Source organism: Rhinopithecus bieti, unplaced genomic scaffold (genome assembly GCF_001698545.2).
Source record: "Rhinopithecus bieti isolate Rb0 unplaced genomic scaffold, ASM169854v2 scaffold_37503, whole genome shotgun sequence".
Taxonomy (NCBI): domain Eukaryota; kingdom Metazoa; phylum Chordata; class Mammalia; order Primates; family Cercopithecidae; genus Rhinopithecus; species Rhinopithecus bieti.
The window spans coordinates 421531-447918 of record NW_016815616.1 but is presented as its reverse complement, the minus strand read 5'-3'; the positions used below and the strand labels follow the sequence as shown (position 1 = coordinate 447918).

The 26388-nt window shown below is 47.0% G+C and overlaps 1 protein-coding gene across 2 annotated transcripts in view; it reads left to right on the top strand.

The window, feature by feature from the left end:
• Positions 1-26388, top strand: part of IGF2R (insulin like growth factor 2 receptor) — a 138567-nt gene that overhangs the window by 79092 nt on the left and 33087 nt on the right. For both annotated transcript variants that reach the window (XM_017853516.1, XM_017853517.1), the window contains 18 exons: positions 289-426; positions 1047-1194; positions 1707-1884; positions 2347-2462; positions 2927-3095; positions 5020-5199; positions 11714-11815; positions 13636-13737; positions 14492-14684; positions 15925-16095; positions 16878-17021; positions 17128-17303; positions 17900-17987; positions 18771-18986; positions 19746-19876; positions 20143-20240; positions 23457-23593; positions 24957-25147. In XM_017853516.1, the coding sequence (XP_017709005.1) occupies positions 289-426; positions 1047-1194; positions 1707-1884; positions 2347-2462; positions 2927-3095; positions 5020-5199; positions 11714-11815; positions 13636-13737; positions 14492-14684; positions 15925-16095; positions 16878-17021; positions 17128-17303; positions 17900-17987; positions 18771-18986; positions 19746-19876; positions 20143-20240; positions 23457-23593; positions 24957-25147 (2678 nt within the window). The remainder of the gene's footprint in view (positions 1-288; positions 427-1046; positions 1195-1706; positions 1885-2346; positions 2463-2926; positions 3096-5019; positions 5200-11713; positions 11816-13635; positions 13738-14491; positions 14685-15924; positions 16096-16877; positions 17022-17127; positions 17304-17899; positions 17988-18770; positions 18987-19745; positions 19877-20142; positions 20241-23456; positions 23594-24956; positions 25148-26388) is intronic.

The following is a 26388-nucleotide window of genomic DNA, read 5'->3' as shown; positions in this document are numbered from 1 at the left end:
TCATCCATCTCCAGAACTTTTTCATCCTCCCAGACTGAAACTCAGTTCCCATTAAACACAGCTCTCCATTCCCTCTCTTTTACTTTTTGTCTCTACGGATTTGACTGTTCTAGATACCTCATATAGATGGAATGCTACAGTATTTGTAGGTCTGTTTTTTGACTCTTCTATGCATTCTACCTCATTTCCTGCTGTCCCTTCCAGGTCTACTTCTAGCAGAGAAGAATGAGGTAAGATTTTTTAGGAATGAATGGATTAGTGATCCCCATCTCTTTTCCCCGTTGACAGGTGATCTGGAAAGTGCACCAGTGTTGAGAACTTCTGGGGAAGGCGGTTGCTTTTATGAGTTTGAGTGGCACACAGCTGCGGCCTGTGTGCTGTCGAAGACAGAAGGGGAGAACTGCACGGTCTTTGACTCCCAGGCAGGTCTGTGTCCGAGCAGGACCTCTGCGTTAATGTGACTTGGAACCACTTAAGGTTTTTTCCTAAACATTCTCTATGAGGTTTTCAAGGTAACCTGCCTTAGAATTTTATTCATGCTGTTTGAACACAATTCTGAACAGCCAATGTTTGGGACTTATTTGAGATATTGAAAATACTATCTTAAATTCATTATTGAGGTGGGTTTGCTGAATGCAAAACTTTTGGAACTCAAGGGAGTGAATTATGTTTGAAAAGGCTTTCACGTGAATTCTAGTCAAGAAACCTCTCTGCGGGAGACCTTACAAGAAGGCCATAATATTGTGCTCATCCTACTTTGAATATGCTGGTTGTTTATTAGCCCAGCAGTTATGGGCTTTTTTGAATAGGGCTTTAGGCTAACCCAGTAGAAGGGAATGGTGGAGTTGGATCCATCTTGAAGGAAAATGTTAGTAATTGCGGTTCTGGTGGCCTCAAGGGGCAGTGTCTCTTCTGCCTCCTCCACTTCTTCCTGCCATTGGGAACCTCCTGGGAAGGACCTCTGCCTTTCAAACTGTGGGGTGAGACCACTCTGCTAACTGTTCGGACTGACCTTCCATAATTTTACTGTTTTTATTCTTTCTTAGGGTTTTCTTTTGACTTATCACCTCTCACAAAGAAAAATGGTGCCTATAAAGTTGAGACAAAGAAGTATGACTTTTATATAAATGTGTGTGGCCCGGTGTCTGTGAGCCCCTGTCAGCCAGACTCAGGAGCCTGCCAGGTGGCAAAAAGGCAAGTAGCTTCTCAGTTCTGTTTCATTCTTAGGTATTATGTGCTAATGAATATTTTTTCCAGGAATAGGTGTGTTCTCACTTAATGTCATCGCTTTATGACAAGCATTTAAATAGTGATGAGACCTGGTCTGAAAACTGAAGGATGTTAGGAGTTTAATTTCCCAGAGGAAGGAGCAGGCCTGTCCTTGGGAAAGAAGGGTGGATTGAGGTCATGCCTCACTTGTGCACATTTTGCGCTTCTCATTTCCTAGATATTTCTGTGCGTATTTCTGCATTCTGTGTAGCTTTAGTTCAAATGAAGTGAGTTGTCTCAACCAGTGGTGCCAAGAGGAGATTTGGGTCCCAGTGTCCCTGCTGCGGTTAGAGACCTTGTGTGGGTTCCTGTGGTCTGCAGCCCTGGCCTGGTTCTGGTGATTCCCCATGTCGCTCACGGGCCCTCCCTTCAGTGTGGCAACCTTGGAGTGCTTCTGCCCTCAGGTCTTTGCTGAGAGAAATGTGTGTGTATTTCAGTGACGAGAAGACTTGGAACTTGGGACTGAGTAATGCGAAGCTTTCGTATTATGATGGGATGATCCAACTGAACTACAGAGGCGGCACGCCTTATAACAACGAAAGACGCACACTGAGAGCTACGCTCATCACCTTTCTCTGTGATCGAGACGCGGGGGTGGGCTTCCCTGAATATCAGGTAGGAATGCTTGTCCCTCATCGCGCTCCCTGAGGATACTCACGCCTATGGTCGGCCTTTCATTGACAGGCAGAGCTTGTATCAGTCTGGGTTTCTGGCCAAATCATTACCATAATTAGATTTGACAGGGTACCTAGGCAGCATTAGTTTCTCAAGCTGTGTATTTAGTGGGTTGTGCACCTTAGTAACAGCCCACAAGCCTGTCAGTTTTGGGTACAAAACATGCAAAAGCATAAAAAAAAAGCCTGAATTAACCCCCACTTAGCAGAGGCTAAGTTTTCATCCTGATTTATTACTGAACAATCTTCCTTTAATCAAATGAAGGGAGATGGGCAGAGTAAGCTTTTTTCACAGTTTCTTATTGGGAACATTGCTCTTGTCCTTTTTTGAATCCTGGCTTCATGTCATGTGTCTTTCTCTTTTTGCCATCCCTCCCCGCATTTCTCTGCTGCTGTGGATTAGGAAGAGGATAACTCCACCTACAACTTCCGGTGGTACACCAGCTATGCCTGCCCGGAGGAGCCCCTGGAGTGCGTGGTGACCGACCCCTCCACACTGGAGCAGTACGACCTCTCCAGGTGAGGCAGAGTCAGCTGCTCTGTTTTTGGCCAGGTATCAGCAGATGCTGAGGTTGCGGGTGTTGCTGGCGAGCCTGTGACTGAGCTGATGATGGGGAGTGATGCTGGCTCTGGGGCTGTAGGCCCAAGGTGGGGCATTTTCAGCAGAATGAATTCTAATAACAGTCTGGTCGCCTTTGGGATAGCAACCAGTCTTGGCCACAGCAGAGCCTCAGCCTTCATCATTTAAACCAATGACTGTCAGGTCAGAGGCATGGGGGACAGTTAAGGTCCACTGCATACTGAGCTTAGTGAAGGTTGAGTGTAATCCTGGTACGTCATGAGTCCAGACAAGCCAACTTCTGGTTGTGTGATTGGTGGAGCATGCTTTATTTGGTAGCTTTACTTCCCCAACTACATAGAAATAAATTAGACTAAAATGTGTAAGCTCTTAAAGAGCATATAATTTTGCTTTGAAATTTTAGTCTGGCAAAATCTGAAGGTGGCATTGGAGGAAACTGGTACGCCATGGACAACTCAGGGGAACATGTCACATGGAGGAAATACTACATTAACGTGTGTCGGCCTCTGAATCCAGTGCCGGGCTGCAACCGATATGCATCGGCTTGCCAGATGAAGTATGAAAAAGATCAGGTGAGTCTGTTTTCACTGCTTGTCTCCTTTGCCCTCCTAATTCCATGACATAGTGGGAGGAGGTAGTTATTTTGGGACATCCAGATCAAAGGCGGCACAGCTGCTCGAGAGAAATCCTCTGAGTAGGAGTGGGGCCTCCATGTGAACTCATCTGCCTCCTGTAGGAGGAGAAGTGTGTCACACAGGAATCATCATTCATGTGGAGAATGCTGTGTTGGAGACCTTTGATCACACAAAGGGCAGAGGAAGCACCGAATGGTTATGTCTATCCTGAATTCAAAAGCGTCTTTAGGTGCTTTCAGCAGACACCTGTGAAAAAAATAGTTTTGCTTCCAAAAGCTCTTGCTTCTGGATTGATTAGGGGGAGAAACCGGTTTGGGAGAGTTGCTGTGGATGAAATAGATTCCAGCACGCACTCTCAGTCGCTGCAGTTCGTCACTGGGTTGAATGCAGTCACTGCCAGAACATTTGCCTGTCTCCTGTGGTCGTTGTACGTGATGAATCCTAAAATAGAGATGTCTCTGGAAGTTGGCTTCTGTAAAAATAGCATGTTGGGAATGTACTTTTCTTAGTGTATGCTAATGGCAGCTTGGAGGTTTTTGAAGGGAAGGTGGCAAGTGTGCTCTGATGATTAGGAATCGAGTTCCTGGTTGTGTTTACCTGTGCACATGTGTGTTCTTTACTGGAGCAATGACTTCAGTGTACAGTCAGTCCTCATTATTCACAGATTCTGCATCTGTGAACTTGCCTATTTGAGAACACTTGTAACTCCAAAATCACCGTGTGGAGCACCCTCTCAGTCATTGCTGGAAGGAGTGTAGTGGCCCAGTGTGCATAGTGCCTGACAAGCGTGTTCCTGGTTGATGTTGAACAGGGGGATGCTCTGGCCTCTTGTTTCTGCCTCACCCTGAGGTGAGCAGAGGATGGAGAGGGCGAGGCAGTGCAGTGCAAAAGCTCCAGCCCTGGGGCCAGTTGGACAGGGTCTGAATTCCAACTCTGGCATCTCACCTCAGAGATGCTCCAGAGTGGGAACTTCCACGCTGCACTGCCTTGTAAGGTCTCCCTAAGAGAAGTTTCTTGCCTGGAATTCACACTAAAGCCTTTTCAAACGTGACTTATTCCCTTGGGTTCTGAAAGTTTTGTGGGGCAGCCTTAGGTGAGCCACTTAACACTCCTGAGCCTCATTTTTCCTTTTGTAAAATAAAGAGAATGGAATCCATCAGCATGAGTTGTCTTGAGATTTCAGGTTATAATCTGTGTGTAATAGGTTTGTTTGCCTGGTATACAGCCAGTCAGCACACTGTGACATTGGGGATTACAGCCGAGAGAGAGTTTAATGGTAGGGCAGGCGAATGAGGTGAAGAGAAGAAACCTCAAATTCACCTCCCCAAGGAATTTGGGTTTAGGGACTTAAGGGATTTGGAGCGGGCCAAGGTGTGGGGATTGTTTATTGGTGGAAGAGTGCAGGGTGAAGTCATGGGATGGGGAGATGAAGAAACTGCATTTGGTTCCCTGTAGGAAGGTCTTCAAAGTGGTTAGTGTCAGTCGTTCCACCGGAATTCAGGATCTGAAGAACATCTTATGCAATTCTTGAACGAAAGCCTTATGATTCTAACACCAGTGATTCTTTCTGTAGCAATAATGGGGATGCGAGTAGTATCTAGTGCTACGTGACTTTCAGTTACAGGCCAGCATGCAGCCTGATTGCTGCTTAATTGCGTGCCCGGAGCCCACCATGCAGTTGTTGTTAACTCTTTGAGGATGGTTTCCTATTCCATATGTAATAAGGGGATTTCCCCAGGAGCAGTGGTTCTGTATTCGATAATTCATTGTTTGTTGCAACTTTATAGAATGTAACCACTGCCAATAACAAACTGACTGTATCTTCAGAGGGAAAAGCCTGACAAGATTGGTTTTCTTGCAGGGCTCCTTCACTGAAGTGGTTTCCATCAGTAACTTGGGAATGGCAAAGAGTGGCCCAGTGGTTGAGGACAGCGGCAGCCTCCTTCTGGAATACGTGAATGGATCAACCTGCACCACCAGCGACGGCAGACAGACCACATACACCACGAGGATCCATCTCGTCTGCTCCAGGGGCAGGCTGGTAAGGCGCTGCCGCTGGCCGGTGACCTTCACTGCTGCGTTTTTTGACTGAGCGTTGCCTTATGTGTCTCTTGACAGAACTGGTCTTGGGGTGGGTGGTGGAGTTAGGCCAGTCTTAGTTCTGCTCAAGGTCAGCATGCAATATATGTGTGCACAGTCAGGGAGTGATTTGTGGTACCTTCATGGCTGCGATTTCTGAAGGGTAAGCCTCATCTTTTGCTGCGGAGTTGGAGGATGTGGTGACAGACACTGTTTCATGGATTTTCTTTCTGAGTCATACAGACATTATCTTGCCTCTTAGTTCTTGTGAGTTGAGGATCGTGGCAGTGGAACGGGGCTTAGAGTTAGTTTGGTCCTGTAGGAGCCAAGGGAAAGCTTCCCTTTCACCCTTTGAAGTTTCCCTGAAAATCAGCTGTCAACAGGTGAAAAGACATTAAAATTTTAACGTGCATAGCACCGGGGAATAAATAGCAGGAGAAAGATGACCCAGTAGCCTAATGCAACACAGAAGATTATGTACCCTATTTCACAGGGGAGAGGGAGATGGGGGATGCAGACAGTTCTTTTGAGGGGGCAGCAAATGATTATGTGGGAGAAAGAATGGACAGAAATTAACTTGCAAATGATTCTCTTTGGAGCCTGAATGAGGAAGGCATTATCTTGTGAACAAGTCTGTCCAGTGTGGTTGCTGTCCTCAGTCTTCTTTTGTGGGATAGATAATGAGATTTCCGAGTTTCTTTTGGAAAGAAGCCTTCTTGGTCAGGTAAGGAAATCCCAGAGAAAGTCCCTCCCTGTGCTTGGGGGTGGAGGTAACAAGGCACAGTTAAAAGGATGACCTTAATTCTCAGGCAGCTTCTCAGCATGTCAAAGCACTGGTCCTTAGGGTATTGCTTTCTGAGCCCCAGCAGCCCAAACCACAAAGTCCACAGATAGGAATCTGAGGCTTGATATATCTCAGGCCTGTGGGTGAACAATGAGGGTTGTATGTGTAATACAAAACAGGAATAAGAAATTAAGGCTGAAGGCTGGGCACGCTGGTTCAGATCTAATCCAGCACTGTGGAAGGCCAACATGGGAAGATCACTTGAGGACGGGAATTGGTGACCAGCCTGGACCACATAGTGAGACCCCATCTCCAAAAAATAAAACAAAATTTAGCCAAGTGTGGTGGCTCATGCCTGTAGTCCCAGTTACTCTGGAGGCTGAGGCCGGAGGACTCCTTGAGCCCAGGAGGTTGAGGATTCAGTGAGCCATGATTGCACTGCAGCCTGGGAGACAAAGCGAGCCCCTGTCAAAAAAAAAAAAAAAAAAAAAATTGGGAGGCAGAGATGGAAGGACTGTTTGAGCCCAGGAGTCCAAGACTAGCCTGGGCAACCTAGTGAGACCCCATCTCTACAAAAAAAATTTAAAAATTAGCCAAGTGTGGTGGTGTGCACCTGTAGTCCCAGCTTCTGGGGAGGCTGAGGTGGGAGGATCACTTGAGCCCAGGAGGCAGAGGTTGCAGTGAGCTGAGGATGTGCTACTACACTGCAGCCCCTTGGCAACAGAGCAAGATCCTGTTTCAAAATAATAATCACATAAGCAATTTCAGCAAAGTCTCAGGATACAAAGTCAATGTACAAAAATCACAAGCATTCCTGTACACCATTAACAGACAGACAGCCAAATCATGAGTGAACTCCCATTCACAATTGCTACAAAGAGAATAAAATACCCAGGAATCCAACTTACAAGGGATGTGAAGGACCCTTTCAAGGAGAGCTAAAAACCACTGCTCAAGGAAATAAAAGAGGACACAAACAAATGGAAGAATAGTTCATGCTCATGGATAGGAAGAATCAATATCGTGAAAATGGCCATACTGCCCAAAGTAATTTGTAGATTCAATGCCATCTCCATCAAGCTACCAATGATTGTATTCACAGAATTAGAAAAAACTACTTTAAAGTTCATGTGGAACAAAAAAAGAGCCCACATTGCCAAGACAATCTTAAGCAAAAAGAGCAAAGCTGGAGGCACCACGCTACCTGACTNTAAGCAAAAAGAGCAAAGCTGGAGGCACCACGCTACCTGACTTCAAACTATATACTACAAGGCTACAGTAACCGAAACAGCATGGTACTGGTACCAAAACAGATATATAGACCAATGGAACAGAACAGAGCCCTTAGAAATAATACCACACATCTACAACCATCTGATCTTTGACAAACCTGACAAAAACAAGAAATGGGGAAAGGATTCACTATTTAATAAATAGTGCTGGGAAAACTGACTAGCCATATGTAGAAAGCTGAAACTGGATTCCTTCCTTATGCCTTATACAAAATTAATTCAAGATGGATTAAAGACTTAAATGTTAGACCTTAAACCATAAAAACCCTAGAAGAAAACCTAGGCAATAGCATTCAGGCCGTAGGCATGGACAAGGACTTCATGACTAAAACACCAAAAGCAATGGCAACAAAAGCCAGAATAGACAAATGGGATCTAATTAAACTAAAGAGCTTCTGCACAGCAAAAGAAACTATCATCAGAGTGAACAGGCAACCTACAGAATGTGAGAAAATTTTTGCAATCTACCTATCTGACAAAGGGCTAATATCCAGAATGTACAAAGAACTTAAACAAATTTACAAGAAAAAAACAACCCCATCAGAAAGTGGGCAAAGGATAGAACAGACACTTCTCAAAAGAAGACATCTATGCAGCTGACAGACACATGAAAAAATGCTCATAATCACTGGTCATCAGAGAAATGTAAATCGAAACCACAATGAGATACCATCTCATGCCAGTTAGAATGGCAGTCATTAAAAAGTCAGGAAACAATGCTGGAGAGAATTTGGAGAAATAGGAATGCTTTTACATTGTTGGTGGAAGTGTATATTAGTTTAACCATTGTGGAAGACAGTGTGGTGATTCCTCAAGGATCTAGAACTAGAATTACCATTTGACCCAGCAATCCCCTTACTGGGTATATACCCAAAGGATTATGAATCATGCTACTGTAAAGACACATGCACTTGTGTGTTTTTTGCGGCAGTATTCACGATAGTAAATACATGGAAAGAGCCCAAATGTCCATCAATGATAGACTAGATTAAGAAAATGTGGCACATATACACCATGGAATACTATACAGCCATAAAAAAGGATGAGTTCATGTTCTTTGCAGGGACATGGATGAAGCTGGAAATGTCATTCTCAGCAAACTATCATAAGGACAGAAAACCAAACACTGCATGTTCTCACTCATAGGTGGGGATTGAACAATGAGATCACTTGGACATAGGGTGGGAAACACCACACACTGGGGCCTGTCAGGGAGTAGGGGGCTGGGGGAGGGATAACATTAGGAGAAACACCTAATGTAAATGATGAGTCAATGGGTGCAGCAAACCAACATGGCGTATGTATACCTGTGTATCAAACCTGCATGTTGTGCACATGTACCTTAGAACTTAAAGTATAATAATAATAAAAAGATATTTAAAAAATCAATAATAAAATGAATTAAGGCTAGGAGGTAGAGGAGGTGAGTGGGATTGCTGTTGGCCCTGAGTTCCTTAGCCAGAGGAGAACGGCAGACCGTGTGGAGTTTGCTCTGCTCTTCTCTCCATGGAAATGCTTTGGGGCCATTTTATACAGTCCCAATTGCTTCTATTTTTTAATTGGGGTAAAATACATATAATATTAAACTGACCATTCTGACTGTCTTTGGGTTACATATATCATACACATCTCTAGTGTCCTGTATTTATCACCAGTATCCATGTCCAGGACTTTTTTTCTTTTTTTGAGACAGGGTCTTGCTCTGTCGCCCAGGCTAGCGTGCATTGGGTGCCATCATTGCTCACTGAATCACCACAGCCTGAACTTCCTGGGCTCAAGTGACCCTCTCACCTCAGCCTCCTGAGGAGCTGGAACTACAGGTGGAGTTACCTGTAGTTATCAAAATGGTTTTTAAAGCTTTTGTAGAGATGAGGTCTCTCTACGTGGCCCAAGCTGGTCTTAGAACTCCTAGGTTCAAGCAGTCTTCCTGCCTCAGCTTCCTAAAGTGCTGGGATTATAGGTATGAGCCACTACACACAGCCTAGAAATTTTTTGATAGTCTCAAATCTAATTTGGAAAGGAGAGCTTTATTTCTCATAAAGGTTTGCAGCCTGCAGGGTGGCCATTTCTGACAGGCTGGGAAGCATAAACTCAGGCCAAAAGCCAGAAACAAGCACTGGGAGGGAGGAAGATTAAGACAGGAATGGATGCTGAACAGGTTAGCCAAGTATAGATATTCAGCAGGTTACAGGAGCAGCTATGCATATTCATGAAGGTGACATGCACACGTGTGGTAGGCAACATGTATGCCGCATGTGTCCCCACGTTCATTTTGGGTTGGAGACGTAACATTTAAATATATTACAGTTAAAAAAAATATATATATCTATATGACAGTTAGGCCCTATATGTCGAAAGGTGGAGCAGAGGACACGAAGGCCCTGTGTGTGCAGCCTCCGTAGACGGCCAGGACCACCTGGGAGTTGTGGTCTCTTATCAGGAGGGAATGCTGATCGGTTTTGTGTTGTCAGAACTGCAAAAAAGGATGGACATTGTCAGGCGGTGGATTGATACCAGCAGCAGAGTCTTTGAAAAGGGCCGGCTTCTGTTTAGCACTTAGGGAAGAAAGCCTAGCGGTTAATGAGGAAAGGGGTGTAATGAGGTATGTCTCACCTCCCACCCCGTTATGGACAGGAATGCAGTTTTTAAAGTTTCTCTGGGGTCCCCTTGGCCAAGAGTGGGGTGTGTTCAGTCAGTTCGTGGGGCTTAGGGTTTTATTTTTATTTCTTATTACTTGTAGTTTTAGGTTTATACCAGGGTCATGTGTTTTTGAGAAATTATCAAATGGTTAGGAGAGTGGAGAGACTGGAAGCCATGTTCATTATCAACTAAATTATTAACAGTCCGTTCTTAAGGGTGTGTGGCAGCTTCCTCAAGCCCCATTGAAACGAGCCAGCAGGATGCGTTCTGCCCTGCAGTGGCCCAGTGGGTGCTGCCTCACTCACCTGCCTGGTCCGCTTTGTCGTTGGCTAACGCTCTTTTTCCTGAGCCACACTTCCTTTAGAGTTGAAGATCTCTGTGATCAGGGAATGAATGACGGGCAGGCTGAGCTTGGCCCATGCTCTCTGCGGGAGGTGTTCTGTCCGGGCTGGACACACTCTCCTTAGGTTCACCTGAGCTTGGGCCGCCCACTTCTTCCTTCAGTCTCAGGAAAGATCCAGGTTCAGTGTTGCACGGGGAGACATCCAGGTTGCCCAGTTCAGCCTGGTGGTCTCTGTCTTGGGCATGTCTGTGCATTCCCTACCTGTGGACTGCCCCCTCCCTCTCTGGTTTCTCGTTGCCATTGAGACACTCGGTAGTTCCGGAAAATTGTTGAATCCTTGGTTTTCCAGCCTTTCTGTGATACCTTGTTTAGTTTGCAGAGTAACTTCACATTGTTGTCGTGTCTGTCAGCACTCATATGGGGCCTGCTGCACAGCAGCGGCACGGGAAATACGCTCACTGAGGGATTCAGGGCCACTCTCCCAGGGGTTTGCAGTCACAGAACTTTCACAGACTAAAGCTCAGTCCCTTTCACAGGCACATTGTGAAGTGGAAGGAGCAGGTGTGTTTTTATTCTGCTGTTAGTGTTGCTGAGGCCTGGAGTGGGTGGGGGCTTTCCAGGGTAGAGAGCGCTTGATGGGCAAGCCACTCAGTGTTAGTGGCTGTTGTTCCTGAACCCGTGACCCTGGGCAGGCGTCTTAACTTCGTTGTGCCTCAGTTTTCTCATTTGTAGGCTGTGTTTATGGGTCATTGTGAGGCACAGTTGAGAAATGCTAACAAAACTCACAGTGCAGTCCTGATGTGTGATAAACACTCCCTGATTGGCAGCTCTACCATGGCCTGTGTGGTGGTGGTGCTGTCACCAACCCAGTAGCTCTCTGGGGGAGCTTTTCCTGGAAACATACGCACCAAACGGCGTACAGATGAGAACGTGACACAGCTGGGTGAGTGTCCACAAACTATACATCAAGAAAGGACATGCTACCTGCTAGGAGCCGTCCTCTGCCTTCCTGACCTCTGACAGCGCAGACCAGTGTTGCCTAATCCTGAGCTGATGTCAGTGAACCCTGTGTACCATTGCCTTTGTGTATGGCTTCTTGCATTCAACTTTTTGTGTAAGGTGCTTCTCAGAACCTTGGGCTCAGACCTAGGTTTGGATCCAAATTCTACCATTTACTGCTGGCGTGATTTCTGTATTTCTGAATATCCAAGCGTAAGAGATTATTTTGCCTTCATAGGGAGAATGAGAACATTAAATTCTAATTAGGTAATGCACATTAAGTGCCTAGCTGTGTTGGCTGACTCATAATAAACATACAGCAGATTTTGGCTATTTTTATGTCTCAGGCGAGTGTTCTTTTGGTTAGATCAAGTTCCACGTTACCGTATTGACTTTTACCCTGGATTTGCTCTTTCAGAACAGCCACCCAATCTTTTCTCTCAACTGGGAGTGTGTGGTCAGTTTCCTGTGGAACACAGAGGCTGCCTGTCCCATCCAGACAGCAACGGATACAGACCAGGTACGTGTGCTTTCTTTCGCCTGGCCCTCGTGCTGAGCTGCCTGATAGACATCCTCAACTCACCCCAGTGTTCCAGCTCTGAACTGACCCCTGCCCCTTCTTTCTGAATCAGTTACTGCGTTGCATTGACAGTGGGTGTCTGCAGGTCACCCTGAGTTCCTCTCCGCCCTCAGCTCCCAGCTTCTAGCTCCTGGGATAAGAACCAGGTCCCTCAGTCTTACTCTGCCCACTGTCGTTTCCTTCCTTTTGTTTCCATTCCTTTGTTTCTCCCATGTGGCAGTGGCATCCTGGTGGGCTCTGGGGCTTCTGCACCACTGGCAGGTGTCTGACTATTCGATACGTCACTCCACACCTAAACCATCTCAGTGCCTGTCCCCTAGAGGGTAGAGCCAGTATGTTTTAATATGATCCTATCCATAGAGCACAGCCTGCAGGTGTTCATGTGATCCTGTCTATAGGGTAAGGCCTGTGTGTCTCGTCTGTGCATAGGCCACAGCCCACAGGTGTTACTGTGGTCTTGTCTATAGGGTGAGGCCTGTGTGTCTCACCGTGGCCCTGTGTGTAGGGCAGAGCCCATAGGTGTTAATATGATCTTGTCTACAGGGTGAGGCCTGTGTATCTCACCGTGGCCCTGCGTGTAGGCCAGAGCCCACAGGTGTTACTGTGCCACTCGAGGCTCTCAGTGCCTACTGTGTCCTCTGGCTCTTCCCGCAAAAAAAACAGGTCCATGCTCTCCCCTTGTTGAGTGCACCCTGCAGGGCATAGCAGTAGCTGCTCAGTGACGTTCTCTCTGACCTCCCCAGGGTAGTGAGTTGTTTTCACAGCACCGTGTATATTTCTTTATGGTGGTACCTGTTTGCCACTTCCTGTTCTAAGCTACACCGCAGACTCTGGCAGCAGAGACCAGGGCTTTTCCAAACCAACAGCCCCGGCACAGGGTCCTGGCTTTGTAAGTGCTCAGTGAGGGGAGGATGTTGGGCACCCTGTTCATGGACAGTGTTTCTGGGTCTGTGGCCACCGCCCCCTTCCCTGCGTGCAGTGGACAGAGGGAGGCCCAGGGCAAAGTTGCATACGGAGAGGAGAGGATATCATTTGACAGTCACCTGATCATACGTCCCATGATTACCTTAAGGGAGTAATTGAGACAGAAAACAGAACATGAGTTTTCTTAAGATGTTTTTTTCTTTAAGAAACTAATTTATGGGCCGGGCGCGGTGGCTCACACCTATAATCCCAGCACTTTGGGAGGCCGAGGCGGGCGGATCACGAGGTCAGGAGATGGAGACCATCCTGGCTAACATGGTGAAACCCTGTGTCTACTAAAATACAAAAAATTAGCCAGGCGTGGTGGCGGGTGCCTGTAGTCCCAGCTACTCAGGAGGCTGAGGCAGGAGAATGGCGTGAACCCGGGAGGCGGAGCTGGCAGTGAGCCAAGATCGCGCCACTGCACTCCAGCCTGGACGACAGAGTGGGACTCCATCTCACAAATAAAAGAAAAAAAAAAAAAAAGAAACTAATTTATGAGTCTTATGTTTCCTCTCCAACTTTAGGGAGTAACAGTAGTCTTCTTAGAGAAATACAGTAGCCTTAACAGCTTCCAGGTGAGTGTAATCTCTGAGTCTGGGCTCACACTTGGTATACTTTGGTGTATTTGAAGCGGCTCCATGTAGGGCTACATTTTTGATAGGGATTTTGAAAGTAAATGGAGAAACAGCTTTGTCAGGTGCATACATGCAGGTTTCTGGAGGTGCTGTATGTTTGTTATGTTCCTGTGGAATTGGTTTAAATGCGCCCCTCTTCCCCCATTTTGCTTCCTGTAGGCTTGCTCTATAAGGGACCCCAACAGTGGATTTGTGTTTAATCTTCACCCGCTAAACAAATCGCAAGGATATGTGTTCTTCAACATTGGGAAGACTTTTGTGGTAAGAGCTATACCATGCATTTCCAGTTTGCTTTGAAACAAGGGCAGAGTGCATTATTGAAGTCACCTGCACCTGGTGATTCAGGAGACAGAATTGCCCAGGCCACTGTGGTGGCAGCTCTTACTCAGAAGGAGATGGGAAAATCCGGATTTAAGGGAAAGATGAAGTAAAACCATTTACCACCATTCTGGCACAGTTCAGACATGAAGACTGTTATTCTTCATAAGTTCTCTTTAAAGAAACACTTCTATGTGTAGTGCTGACGGTCTCTCCTTACTGTATCTGCACACCAGAGAGCATTATTGACTTCATTTTACAACTATAATATAATTTTAATGGAATGATATCAAAATTTTAAGAAATGTAGGGTACCACTTTGTATTTACTTCTAATTAACATGATTTCAACAATATGTACTTTCTCACAATTGAAAATATTATAACATTATGACTTCTATGTCTTCCCTCTCTTATATATGGTATATTATTACATGCAATAGATCTTATGTATTTATAGATACAGGGATGTATAAGTTTAAATGATGTATATATACTAAACCTTAGAGGCAGGTTATAGATACTGCCCTTTGGACTTATGTACTAACTGTACTAACATGCTGGAAAGTGGAAAGTTGGTAAGTTGACTAACAGATAAGAAACGTTTAACCTAGTGGGATTTGGAGTTGCTAGGGTTCTTGTCTATGGAGATACGTGGCATAAATTTGTTTGTATGGCTCTTACCGTCTGATCTGCAGTTTAATGTCTGCGGCACAATGCCTGTCTGTGGGACCATCCAGGGAAAACCTGCTTCTGGCTGTGAGGCAGAAACCCAAACTAAAGAGCTCCAGAATCTGAAGCCAGAAAGGGCGGTCGGAATTGAGAAAAGCCTCCAGCTGTCTACAGAGGGCTTCATCACTCTGACCTACAAAGGGCCTGTCTCTGCCAAAGGTAAGCTCAGAGCCATGTTGTTTTGTAGCTAAAAAGGGCCTTGGTGGCTCTGTGGCTGGCCATGCACCTTCCTGAGTGTAGGATGTGCACACTCCCCTGTCACCATGGGCTGTGCTGTCCACCTTGCTGCAGGAGCCACCACGTTGGTCTTCCTGCGTTTGACCTCGCATACAGGAGTCCCATTATCCGCGGGTTCACTTTCTGTGATCTCACATGGTCCGAAAATAGTAAGGTATTTTGAGAGAAAGAATGAGAGAGACCACATTCACATAACTTTCATTACAGGTATTGTTACAGTTGTTCTGTTTTATTGTTAATCTCTTGCTGTGCCTAACTTACAAATTGAACTTCATCCTCGGTATGTGTGTAGGAAACAGCATAGTATGTATAGGGTTCTCAATTTCAGGCATTCACTGTGGGTCTCGGAACATATCCCCCCACAGATAAGGGGGGCTGCTGTAGCCTGTATTCAACACAGCAGTCAGAGTGATGTTTCTGAAATGTCTCATCATATCACTTCCCAGCTCGGAGTCCCTGCACTGCACCTAGAGTAGAAGCCAGTGAGTCAAGATTGCGCCACTGCACTCCAACCTACTACTAAAGATCATAGTACGGCCATGGGACACCCATGGGGGCTCTCTGAGATGATCGCCCCCTGCTCTTCCTGCTCAACCTGCTGGCCTCACTGTTTCTGATACGAACGAAGTGCAGTCTCCCCCACCCTCCCCTCCTGAGTCTTTGTACTTGCTGCTCGCTCTGCAACCAGCACAGCTGCAGGCAGGGGTTTTCGTCTGCTTCATTCATTCCTATACATGGTGGGAACTTAGTATTTGTTCAGTAAGCCAACAAATTAGTTACATTGTCTTCTGTTGCTTGGATTGATAAACTCGTGGGATTTAAATATTTTCTGGAAGAGTAGGAATACTAGGATGTTAGGCTCATGGTAGAAATCCGTCATAACGTAGGCCACCGTTGCAGTGTGTAAACCTGTCATCACATAGGCCACTGTTGCAGTCAGTGTTTAAACCTGTCGTAACATAGGCCATCGTTGCAGCAAGTGTGGCCACTCTGTTCATGTCGAGTCCCTCGATACAGACTTGGTGCCCTGGTGTCATTGTTCCCACGAATGACTGTGAAGCTTGTTGGCAGTGGTGGCCTTGTCCTGTTGCTGCACTGTGCTTGTGGGCTGCGTCATGAGTACTGTTCTGTTTCTTAAAACCTGGGCCTTCCTGCTTTACAGGTTCTGCTGATGCTTTTATCATCCGCTTTGTTTGCAATGATGGTGTTTACCCGGGGACCTCCAAATTCCTGCATCAAGACATTGACTCTGGGCAAGGGATCCGAAACACTTACTTTGAGATTGAAACTGCGTTGGCCTGTGTTCCTTCTCCGGTGGACTGCCAAGTCACTGGTAAGGCTGTGCAGCCTAAGAACGGAGAGGCCGGTCAGGAGTCAGTGTGTGTGTGAGTGGGTATGAAGGTGTGTTTCTGTGTGTGTATATTTGTGTGTGTGTGGTGTGTATGCTTAGTTTTGCAGGCAGCGTGACATTTCTGTGACATATTTTCTTTGAATGATGCCTAGAGTTGTAATGTTTTTCTTGAAGAGAATCTGACTATATAATTAAGTTTTAAGCTATCTTTTGGGATCAGATGCATCTTAAGAACACAGAAGAAAACGCAGAGGAAACACATTTCACATACACTGTCAGAGCTCCTTATTTGGGGATGAAAAGAAAAGAAAAAAATGTTAAAAATCCCTAAGCTGTGCCCTGGAAGCTGACGGTGTATGCAGGAGACTGTGACCTCTGGGGTTGGCCCTGCCCCTCTGCAGCAGTGGTACTTCCTTGTCAATGGAAGTGGGAGTTTGGTTTTTTCTTTAAAGAGTCTTTAGGGTCTCACTGTGTTGCCCAGGCTGGCCTTGAACTCCTGGTCCTAAGTGATCCTCCTGCCTCAGCCTCCGAAGTAGCTGGGACTACAGGCGCATGCCACCAGACCCGGCTGTGAAGGGCAGTTTTGAGGGACAGAGCGGGTGTGTTTTGTAGGCAAAGCCTCTCAGCCTCCTGTGGATTTCCTTATTCTCATAGTTAGGAATGCCAGGTTCACGCCTCCTCATTGCTTGTTTAGGGTGAAAGGCCGTTCTTGAGAGCTCACAAGGAGGCAGAGTTCTCCAGCATGGTTTTTTGTTGTGTTTCAGACCTGGCTGGAAATGAGTACGACCTGAGTGGCCTAAGCACAGTCAGGAAGCCTTGGACGGCTGTTGACACCTCTGTCGATGGGAGAAAGAGGACTTTCTATTTGAGCGTTTGCAATCCTCTCCCTTACATTCCTGGATGCCATGGTGAGTTCTGCTTGGTCTCTTGATTGGCATCTTTTCATATTGTTAGAGCATTTGACTCAAGGTCATTGCCTTCCTCATGCCTAAACCACTAATTCTGTTCTTCCAGGCAGTGCAATGGGGTCTTGCTTAGTGTCAGAAGTCAGTAGCTCGAACCTGGGTGTGATGCAGATGAGTCCCCAAGCTGCAGCAAATGGATCTTTGAGCATCATGTATGTCAACGGTGACAAGTGTGGGAACCAGCGCTTCTCCACCAGGATCACGTTTGAGTGTGCTCAGATATCGGTGTGTGTTCAGACCAGCGATGACATGTTGTCCCTGGGTCACTCCATTTCCCATTTTCCCTTGAACCTCTGAATCTTCCAGCTTGTTTAAAACTTGCCTGTGTTTTCATGGAGTTTTGGCCATTGCTGGGGTTTGATGAGAATGCACTCATTTCTTCAGGTCTTAAATGTTTAATCAATGCTATGTAGTTTGCATGTGGAGGTCAAAGATTGGGTACTAACTGTGGCTATCATGTATTTAATTTTTTTTTTTTTTTTGAGATGGAGTCTCACTCTGTCACCCAGGCTGGAATGCAGTGGTGCAATCTTGACTCACTGCAAGCTCTGCCCCCCAGGTTCAAGTGATTCTCCAGCCTCAGCCTCCCGAGTAGCTGGGATTACAGGCGCCTGCCACTGCACCCAGCTAATTTTTGTATTTTTAGTAGAGATGGGGTTTCACCATCTTGGCCAGGCTGGTCTTGAACTCCTGAACTTGTGATCCACCCGCCTCGGCCTCCCAAAGTGCTAAGATTACAGGTGTGAGCTCCCGGGCCCAGCCCCATTTGATTAGTTTTAAAATAAACAGGAAACAGATCAGGCTGCTGATTTATATTACAGGGCTCACCAACGTTTCAGCTTCAGGATGGCTGTGAGTACGTGTTTATCTGGAGAACTGTGGAAGCCTGTCCCATTGTCAGAGTGGAAGGTAGGACTGGGCCTGTCCCTATGAGTCGTTTTAAATGTATAGAGTAGCAGACGTTCTGAACGATGCCTTAGATATGAGACCGTGTGGTAACGGCCATAGCTGGGGTCATGAGACACGCTGGGGTGGATAATTTCTCATCCTTGAGCTTTTCTTTTACTGAAGCACATTGCTAATTTCACCAGTGACATTTTCTTGTGTGCTTGGATCGATGGGTTTTGGCATCTGATGCTTGAACACACTAATGTGGGGTTTGGTTTTGTGTTGTTTGATGAAGCAAGTCTTTTTTCAGAGACCTAGACTTTCCTAGAAAGCTGTTTGCCAGGCGAGTTGTATTATATATAAACAAAATCATGTGGAATGGCTTTTAATGCCCATTTATAGCTGGTATTTACCTAACCAAAATTGTAAAACTTTTTTTTTTGTTTTGAGACGGAGTTTTGCTCTGTTGCCAGGCTGGAGTGTAATGGCGCCATCTCGGCTCACTGCAACCTCTGTCTCTTGGGTTCAAGCTATTCTCCTGCCTCAGCCTCCTGAGTAGCTGGGACTACAGGGCACCCACCACCATGCCCAGCTAATTTGTATATTTTTAGTAGAGACGGGGTTTCACCCTGTTGGCCAGGATGGTCAAGACCTCTTGACCTCATGATGCGCCCGTCTCAGCCTCCCAAAGTGCTGGGATTACAGGTGTGAGCCAGTGCACCCGGCGGTTTGTAAAGCTTTTGCTTGAAAATATGAACGTGTGTGTGGGTGCGGTGGCCCTTCACTTCTTCCATGTTCTTGAAGGAGACAACTGTGAGGTGAAAGACCCAAGGCATGGCAGCTTATATGACCTGAAGCCCCTGGGCCTCAACGACACCATCGTGAGTGCCGGCGAATACACCTATTACTTCCGGGTCTGTGGGAAGCTTTCCTCAGACGTCTGCCCCACAAGTGACAAGTCCAGGGTGGTCTCCTCGTGTCAGGAAAAGCGGGAACCGCAGGGATTTCACAAAGTGGCAGGTACCATTGTTTGTCCTTTTCCTTTTGTTGCAAAGGAATGGAATTAAAATATTAAAGTATTTTGCTAAAGATGAATTTTCCCTTGAGTCAGAAACATGAGTGTTCTACTGTAAAAAAAAAAAAAGCATTTTAATGATATTTCAGATTTTGCTTGATTTTCTTAATCAGAGTACATACTGAAGGATGTTGGTAGAACATGTCTGTTGTATTCTTAGCCATGCCAGTTACTGACTCTAAGGCCATATTTCTCTTCTTTCTGACAACATCGGGACACAGTGAGCTAGCGAGTGATGGATGTTCTGAGGTAGTACTTGATAGCATTGCGTCAGAGGGAATGCATTTAGTACCAGGTTTGGCTGTAAAAATTCCAGGGCAGGCTGTTGGTCCTTCATGCTGTTTCAGCTGTTGGGCAAGATTTAAATATATTTAGGAAATTGTAAAAATGAAGTCAAAGTAGCTGTGGTGAGTATATGGACAGCCCTCAGGCACAGTGGAGAAAGTGGCATTTCCTTAGGTGATGAGGCTAAGGAATCCCCCATGTCATCATACACGGTTCAGTCTGTGACGTTGCAGCAGCCTTGGACAAGGGGAAGCCTGATTTTATTCCCAAAGTGTAATGTGACAGGAGTGCACGGTACGGTGCTGGGAGGCCAGGGATACTTTGTCCCACACTCTGCAGAGTGTGGTGTCACATGTCTTAGGCTAAGTTTGACAGCCTAGGGACCTGAACCAAACCTTGTTTAACATCCTCCTTTACAGGCCTCCTGACTCAGAAGCTAACTTATGAAAATGGCTTGTTAAAAATGAACTTCACTGGGGGGGACACTTGCCATAAGGTTTATCAGCGCTCCACAGCCATCTTCTTCTACTGTGACCGCAGCACCCAGCAGGTGAGCATGTACCGACAGCCCTCAGCGGGGTCTTCTCCCCACCCTCAGGCTGCTGGGATCATATTAGAAAGAATCTGTCCTCAGATCTAATCACATCTCCTGGTTAACTGAGTTTAAAATATCATTTACAGAAAATATGTTGAAACTTTCATCAGTTAGTGTAGATTTTCATGAACATAACCATTCTTTCCTATTTTCATTCTTAAAACTCAAAGCATAAAGTTTTGCATTCTCACTTTTATATATGTGCCTCTTAACTTTTTTAGCCAGTGTTTCTAAAGGAGACTTCAGATTGTTCCTACTTGTTTGAGTGGCGAACGCAGTATGCCTGCCCACCTTTCGATCTGACTGAATGTTCATTCAAGTAAGTCAATGGATACGTTGTCTCTTTTGGACAGACTAACTTGGTATGATTTTGCTTTAATAATTAGTGATCTTGGGTACAGGGGATTAGACTAGTCGGTTAATTTACCTAGGACTCGGTTTGCTCATATTAAAACGAGGAGTCGGGCTAGGTTAACTCTCAGCTCCGTCACCACCTTGAGCTGCTGTGGTGACTGCATGGGGAAGGGATTGGAGCCGAAGCAAAGAGTGGACACCTGGCACTCTTGTGTGATCCACATGCCAGTGAGCAGAGTGGGCCAGGAGCGGTGTGGTGACCCCTGCGATGAAGGGAGGTCTTCGTTGCGTGTGATCGTCCACAGAGCTGCTCTCACCGCTTTGCCAGATTGCCCTCTGGACACCTGGGGTCGCATCCTTAGAGATTTTGGTTCTGTGGGTCTCCGGTTCTGTTTTTCTGGAGGGATGCCCTGGCAGTTCCACTCTGTGAAACACCCAGTACGAGCCCCTTGGTCACAGTTGACTTTCCTGAGGGAAAGTGCAGGCGATTCTGTTTCCTTCCAGCCTTTGTCCTGTTGTGTCATCTGTTATTTATGTAGGTGAAATAATCATTTAGGTTTTAGGAATGTATATAAATGCAGGCATTTAGTAATTTATGTTCAATGACTTTAAATCATAATTTTAGTAACCTTACCTTTTCCAGTTAACATTTTGTAAATATTTTCATGTGAAACAAATGTGTTTCTCATTTCTACTGGGTGGGAAATGTTCTCAGTAGATATCCCCGGTTCACTTAGCAGTTCTCTTTCTGCCGTTTGAGGCTGCCTTCAGTTTTCTGGTGTTTATATACAAGGAATAAAACTTTGATTTTCTTTGCACATGAAGCTTTTTTCCCAAAGAGAGAGAGAGAGAGAGAGAGAGAGAGAGAGAGAGAGAGAGAGAGAGAGAGAGATCTTTCCTAAAGATATGTGTGTGTGTGTATGTATATATGTATGTATTTTTTTTGAGATGGAGTCTTGCTCTGTCACCCAGGCTGGAGTGCAGCAGCGTGATCTTGGCTCACTGCACCCTCTACCTCCCTGGTTCAAGCAGTTCTCCTATTTTAGCATCCCTGGTAGCTGGGATTATGGACATCACCATGCCTGGCTAATTTTTATGTTTGTTTTTTTTTTTTTTGAGACAGTCTCGCACTGTTGCCCAGGCTGGAGTGCAGTGGCGCGATCTTGGCTCGCTGCAATCTCCATCTCCCAGATTCAAATGATTCTCCTGCCTCAACCTACCGAGTAGCTGGGATTACAGGTGCCCGCCACCACACCCAGCTAATTTTTTTGTGTTTTTAGTAGAGACGGGGTTTCACCATGTTGGCAAGGCTGGTCTTGAACTTCTGACCTCAGGTGATCCTCTGCCTGCCTTGGCCTCCCGAAGTGCTGGGATTATAGGTGTGAGCCACTGCGCTCAGACTTCCTAAAGGTATTTTATGCTAAGTTTTAAAAGTAGAATTAAGTCAGAGGAGAATTTTATAATCTCTTATAATAAAAGATAATACATATCTATTGTAATTGAGAGTCCAAAAATATTAATAGTTGAAATTACTCTCCCCCACTTTTCCCTCCCCTAGCCCTAGCTTCGCTCCACTTTTTACCATTTCTTCTTGTGGTTCTTTTTGGAACCTTCTATAACTCTAAACCTCAGTTTGTCAGCTTCTAATGGTGTCTGTTGACTCTCTTTTAAACGGTGAAAGCTGTCCTCACCTGTACTGTTCTCCTGTCCTCTTTCCTCTGCCTTGACTTTGTTAGTTCTATTTTTATTTCTTCTACTGACTACTTTTAGAGCGTTTGGTGATATTCACTAAACTCTGTTCTTGCCCCATCACCTTCAGGCAGCTTTCCCTTCCTGCCACCTGCCCCTAGTTTGGGCACTCCTTCTCTTGTGCCTGCAGTACTGTAGCTGCCACTCCAAGGTCTCCCTGCCACGTGCCTTGTCACACGTTTGGTCAGTCCCACACAGTAATCAGGGTGATCCTCTTGAGATAGAAGTCCCACCATGTCGCTCTTGCTGGAACTTTCAATGCAGTGAGCGCCCATCTCACTGGGACCCACAGGCTGAAGTTCTTCCTCTGATGGACATGACCTCCGTGTTACCTCTAATCTCGCTTTCACTCTGTTCCAGCCACTTGGGGCTTCTGCCTTTCTCAGATTGCGCCAGGCTTATGTGCCTCGGGCCCTTTGCTCATGCTGCTCTCTGCCCGGGATGCTCTTTACTGGGTGCCAGGATGGTCAGTGATTGCATTTCTCTCAGAGTCTATCCACAGGTCCTTTCTCAGTCACGCCTTCTCTGGCTCCTCTGTCCAAAATTTCAACAGCTGCTTTCCTCTGCCCCTCAAACTTCACATCCCCCTCATCTGCCTTTTTTTCTTCAGGTCTTAATTCCATCAAATACACTATGTATTTTTAAAAGTCTACCTTGTTCATGGTCATTTTCTTCCACAGGTAATTTTTGTAAATTTGGTAAGATTGATGATGTTTATCTGTTCTATTCAACACAGTTACCCCCAGTTTAGCATACAGCTTTTGAATGAATGGCCAGTTTTCATTCCCGTCGGAAGCACTGAGAGCTGCCGCCGAGGTGGCATCTGTAGCTGCTCCCGTCCCTGCTCCGTGTTGGCAGAGTGTGTGTCTCGCTCACTGTCAGTACTGCGCCTGGCATGGGCTTGGTTCCCAGTTAATATCTGTATTTGGGATTTGTGTAGTTAGTGAACCTTTAGCCTGTGCAGACAGGTCAGCAAGCCCATTTTAATTTCAGTAACTGCCAGCGGCCTTGGTTTTAAACAACAGATGGCCTGCGGCCGCCCCGGGCGTGACCCCTGCTGTGTGTGCTCCGAGCATCTTGGCTGCTCACCTTTGTCACCAGCGAGTTCCACTTCTCAGTGACCTGAGCAAAGACGACATGCACTTTGCAGACACTGGGTTTTTCTGTTAAAATTAAAAATGTTTTTTTTAAGTGAGCCTAATAGTTTCCTGAACTATTATGTTCAGAAAAGTTATGTTGTTGCTGATTCTGATGGGGTGTGTGTGTGTGTGTGTGTGTGTGTGTGTGTGTGAGAGAGAGAGAGAGAAGTCGAGTCTAAAGTTCTGTCAGGCTTAGACTATGCCTGAATACTTGAACCTATCTAGACAGAGTGCCCAGTGTTTAACTAGAATACGACCAAGCCTAACTAACTGCAGAGTTGTCTTCTTTTCAGAGATGGAACTGGCAACTCCTTCGACCTCTCGTCCCTGTCAAGGTACAGTGACAACTGGGAAGCCATCACTGGGACAGGAGACCCGGAGCACTACCTCATCAATGTCTGCAAGTCTCTGGCCCCGCACGGCGGCACTGGTGAGAGAGGGCCTCCTCGTGGGTGGTGGTTGCAGGGAGCGTATCGAAGGCTGGCACTGGCGAGAGAGGGCCTCCTCGTGGGTGGTGGTTGCAGTGAGCGTATCGAAGGCTGGCACTGACGAGAGAGGGCCTCCTCGTGGGTGGTGGTTGCAGTGAGCGTATCGAAGGCTGGCACTGGCGAGAGAGGGCCTCCTCGTGGGTGGTGGTTGCAGGGAGCGTATTGAAGGCTGGCACTGGCGAGAGAGGGCCTCCTCGTGGGTGGTGGTTGTCCTGAGTTTATCGGGGAAGATCAAGTAGGATGGGGATTCTTTGGAGGCACTTCACTCTCTGCAGCATGGACGTGGTTTGACCAAGAAGCAGCAGGACGAAGAATGATTTAAGGGTCTTAATAGTGGATCCCTAGTATGGCCCAGGATAAATCAGTGCTGAGGACTGCTGGGAACATGATAACCCTTTCTGAACATGAGGAGACGGAGGTATAATAGATAGAAATAATAATAACCATGGTGAGGAGTCCTTCTTAGCAGGTAGGAGATGGGGGGTGTGGTGTGGAGGTCCTGGTGTGTGCCTGCATTATGTTGAGAGTTGTATGGTCAGTCCTTTGGTGATGCAGGGACAGCTCACCCAAACCTGCAGTGCTTGGCTGAGACTGGATATCAGCTGTACATGGGAAACCAAGGGCACCTCCAGGGATCTTGGTACCAATCATGGCCCCTTGGAATCCTGAAGATGAAACTCGCCCCATGTTCGTGGCATTTCATACAGCCCCGCCTGCATCTTGGGTGGCTCACCTCAAAGGGGGTGTGGCTATTTTTAGCTGCAGCAGCTGGTTCCATCCTCTGCGTGGTTTGAGGCTGTGGTTCCACTTCCCCTTGCTGTGTTGTGCCATGCAGACTTCGACACAGCGGCTCTACCCCTGTGGCGTGGGACTAGTTCTTCACCCAGGGCACATGGCACAGGCATTTTAGGGACTGGGAAACAGGCAGAATTCTTGGTCTCTTCTTGAATAAAGAAGGTGTGTGGATGTAGGCCATTTAAAATGTTCCTCTGGCTTAATTTGGGAATTTGAGCTTCATCCTATATGGGGTTCAGAAAGAATTTTGGCTGCTACAGCCTAGCTGTCCCTCTACACCTCATGCCCACCTGCCCCAGTCCATCTGTGATGGAACAGCAGGTAAGTGAGTGAGAAGTAACGTGATGTCATTGTCGTCTGACTTATGTGGAAGAAATAGCAGGTATTTTGGAGTGACTCTTAGAAAGCGTATGAAGTTCTGCAGCATGTGTGACATTTCTTGCCTGATGAAGTTCTGTTCTAGCCTGGGAAGTCACTAAAGGCAGCTCTTTCTTGTGTCTGGTGTTACAGAGCCATGCCCTCCAGAAGCAGCCGCGTGTCTGCTGGGTGGCTCCAAGCCCGTGAACCTCGGCAGGGTAAGGGACGGACCTCAGTGGAGAGATGGCATAATTGTCCTGAAATACGTTGATGGTGACTTATGTCCAGACGGGATTCGGAAAAAGTCAACCACCATCCGATTCACCTGCAGCGAGAACCAGGTGGTAAGGGACTGTTCCTGCGCCTTCTGCTGTTGCAGCTTTGGGATTTGGGCCCCTGTGCAGGGCGGTGAGCCCCACGTCCTCATCTGCCTTGGGACATGAGTTCTAGAGCCTGGGATGATGCACCCTTACCAGAGGCTAGGGAAACATCGTCGCCGCGGCCTGCAGTCTGGGGAACCCTCGTGCTGTCTGGCTTCTTAGAAGCTTGCCTGGCAGTTCCTGACTCAGAATTGGTTCTCTTCAGAGTTGGACTCAGACCCCGCGAAGGCTGTAGGGGAGACTGTTATTTGACTACATGCCCTTTGTCTTCATGGCGGCAGGTTGGGAAGCACGAGAAGGTTGGTTGGGCCCGGGTCACAGGTAGCGCTGCCACTTCCCAGCCACGTAACTTGGTTAATTACTCAGGTAGTGTGCACTGCTCACTCGTTCATAACATGAGGTATACTTGTCTTGCCCGTTGCGGGGTTTCGAGAGAAGAGGTAGGAAGTGCCAGCTGTCATTTCTGACACATGGGAGGTGCACAGTCAGTGAGCATGAGTGCCTGTGATCAATTCTTCCCTTACTTGTTTGGCATGCACGTCAGCAGGTGTCGACGGCACACTGGTTTCTCTGTGTGTGAGATTGTGGTGAGCCCCAGTGCTAGCGTGCACCACGAACTCGGTGGCTGAGTTGGGCATTAAGGGCATTAACTCGGGCAGGACCAGCTCGCTGGGTGTCAGGGTGGCTCGCCCCATGCTCTCCAGGGTGGGCAGCAGTAGTAGAGGAGCTTGGGATGGGAGCGCTCCAGGAGCTTCAGGCCTGCCCTCTTGACTGGAGCGGCAGGGAAGTTTCCTCCTGGGAAGGTTGTGCAGAGGCTTAGCCCCGACTCATGAGCTACTGGGGCCCCTGAGCATTCTCCTCTCTGATCTGAGAGGCTCAAAGCCGAGGACAAAAGGGCAGCCCCATGTGTGGGGGACAAAGGTGAGAGGTTGTATGGGGCCCCTGTGCCCAGGGCCCATAAGGCTGGGAGGGAAGGGTGAGGGTGGTGTGTAAGGTTCCCCATGTTCAGATCCCAGGAGGCTGGGAGGGATGGACGAGGGTGTTGTGTGGGGTCCCTGTGCCCAGGACCCAGGAGGCTGGGAGGGAAGGGTGAGGGTGGTGTGTAAGGTTCCCCATGTTCAGATCCCAGGAGGCTGGGAGGGATGGACGAGGGTGTTGTGTGGGGTCCCTGTGCCCAGGACCCAGGAGGCTGGGAGGGAAGGGTG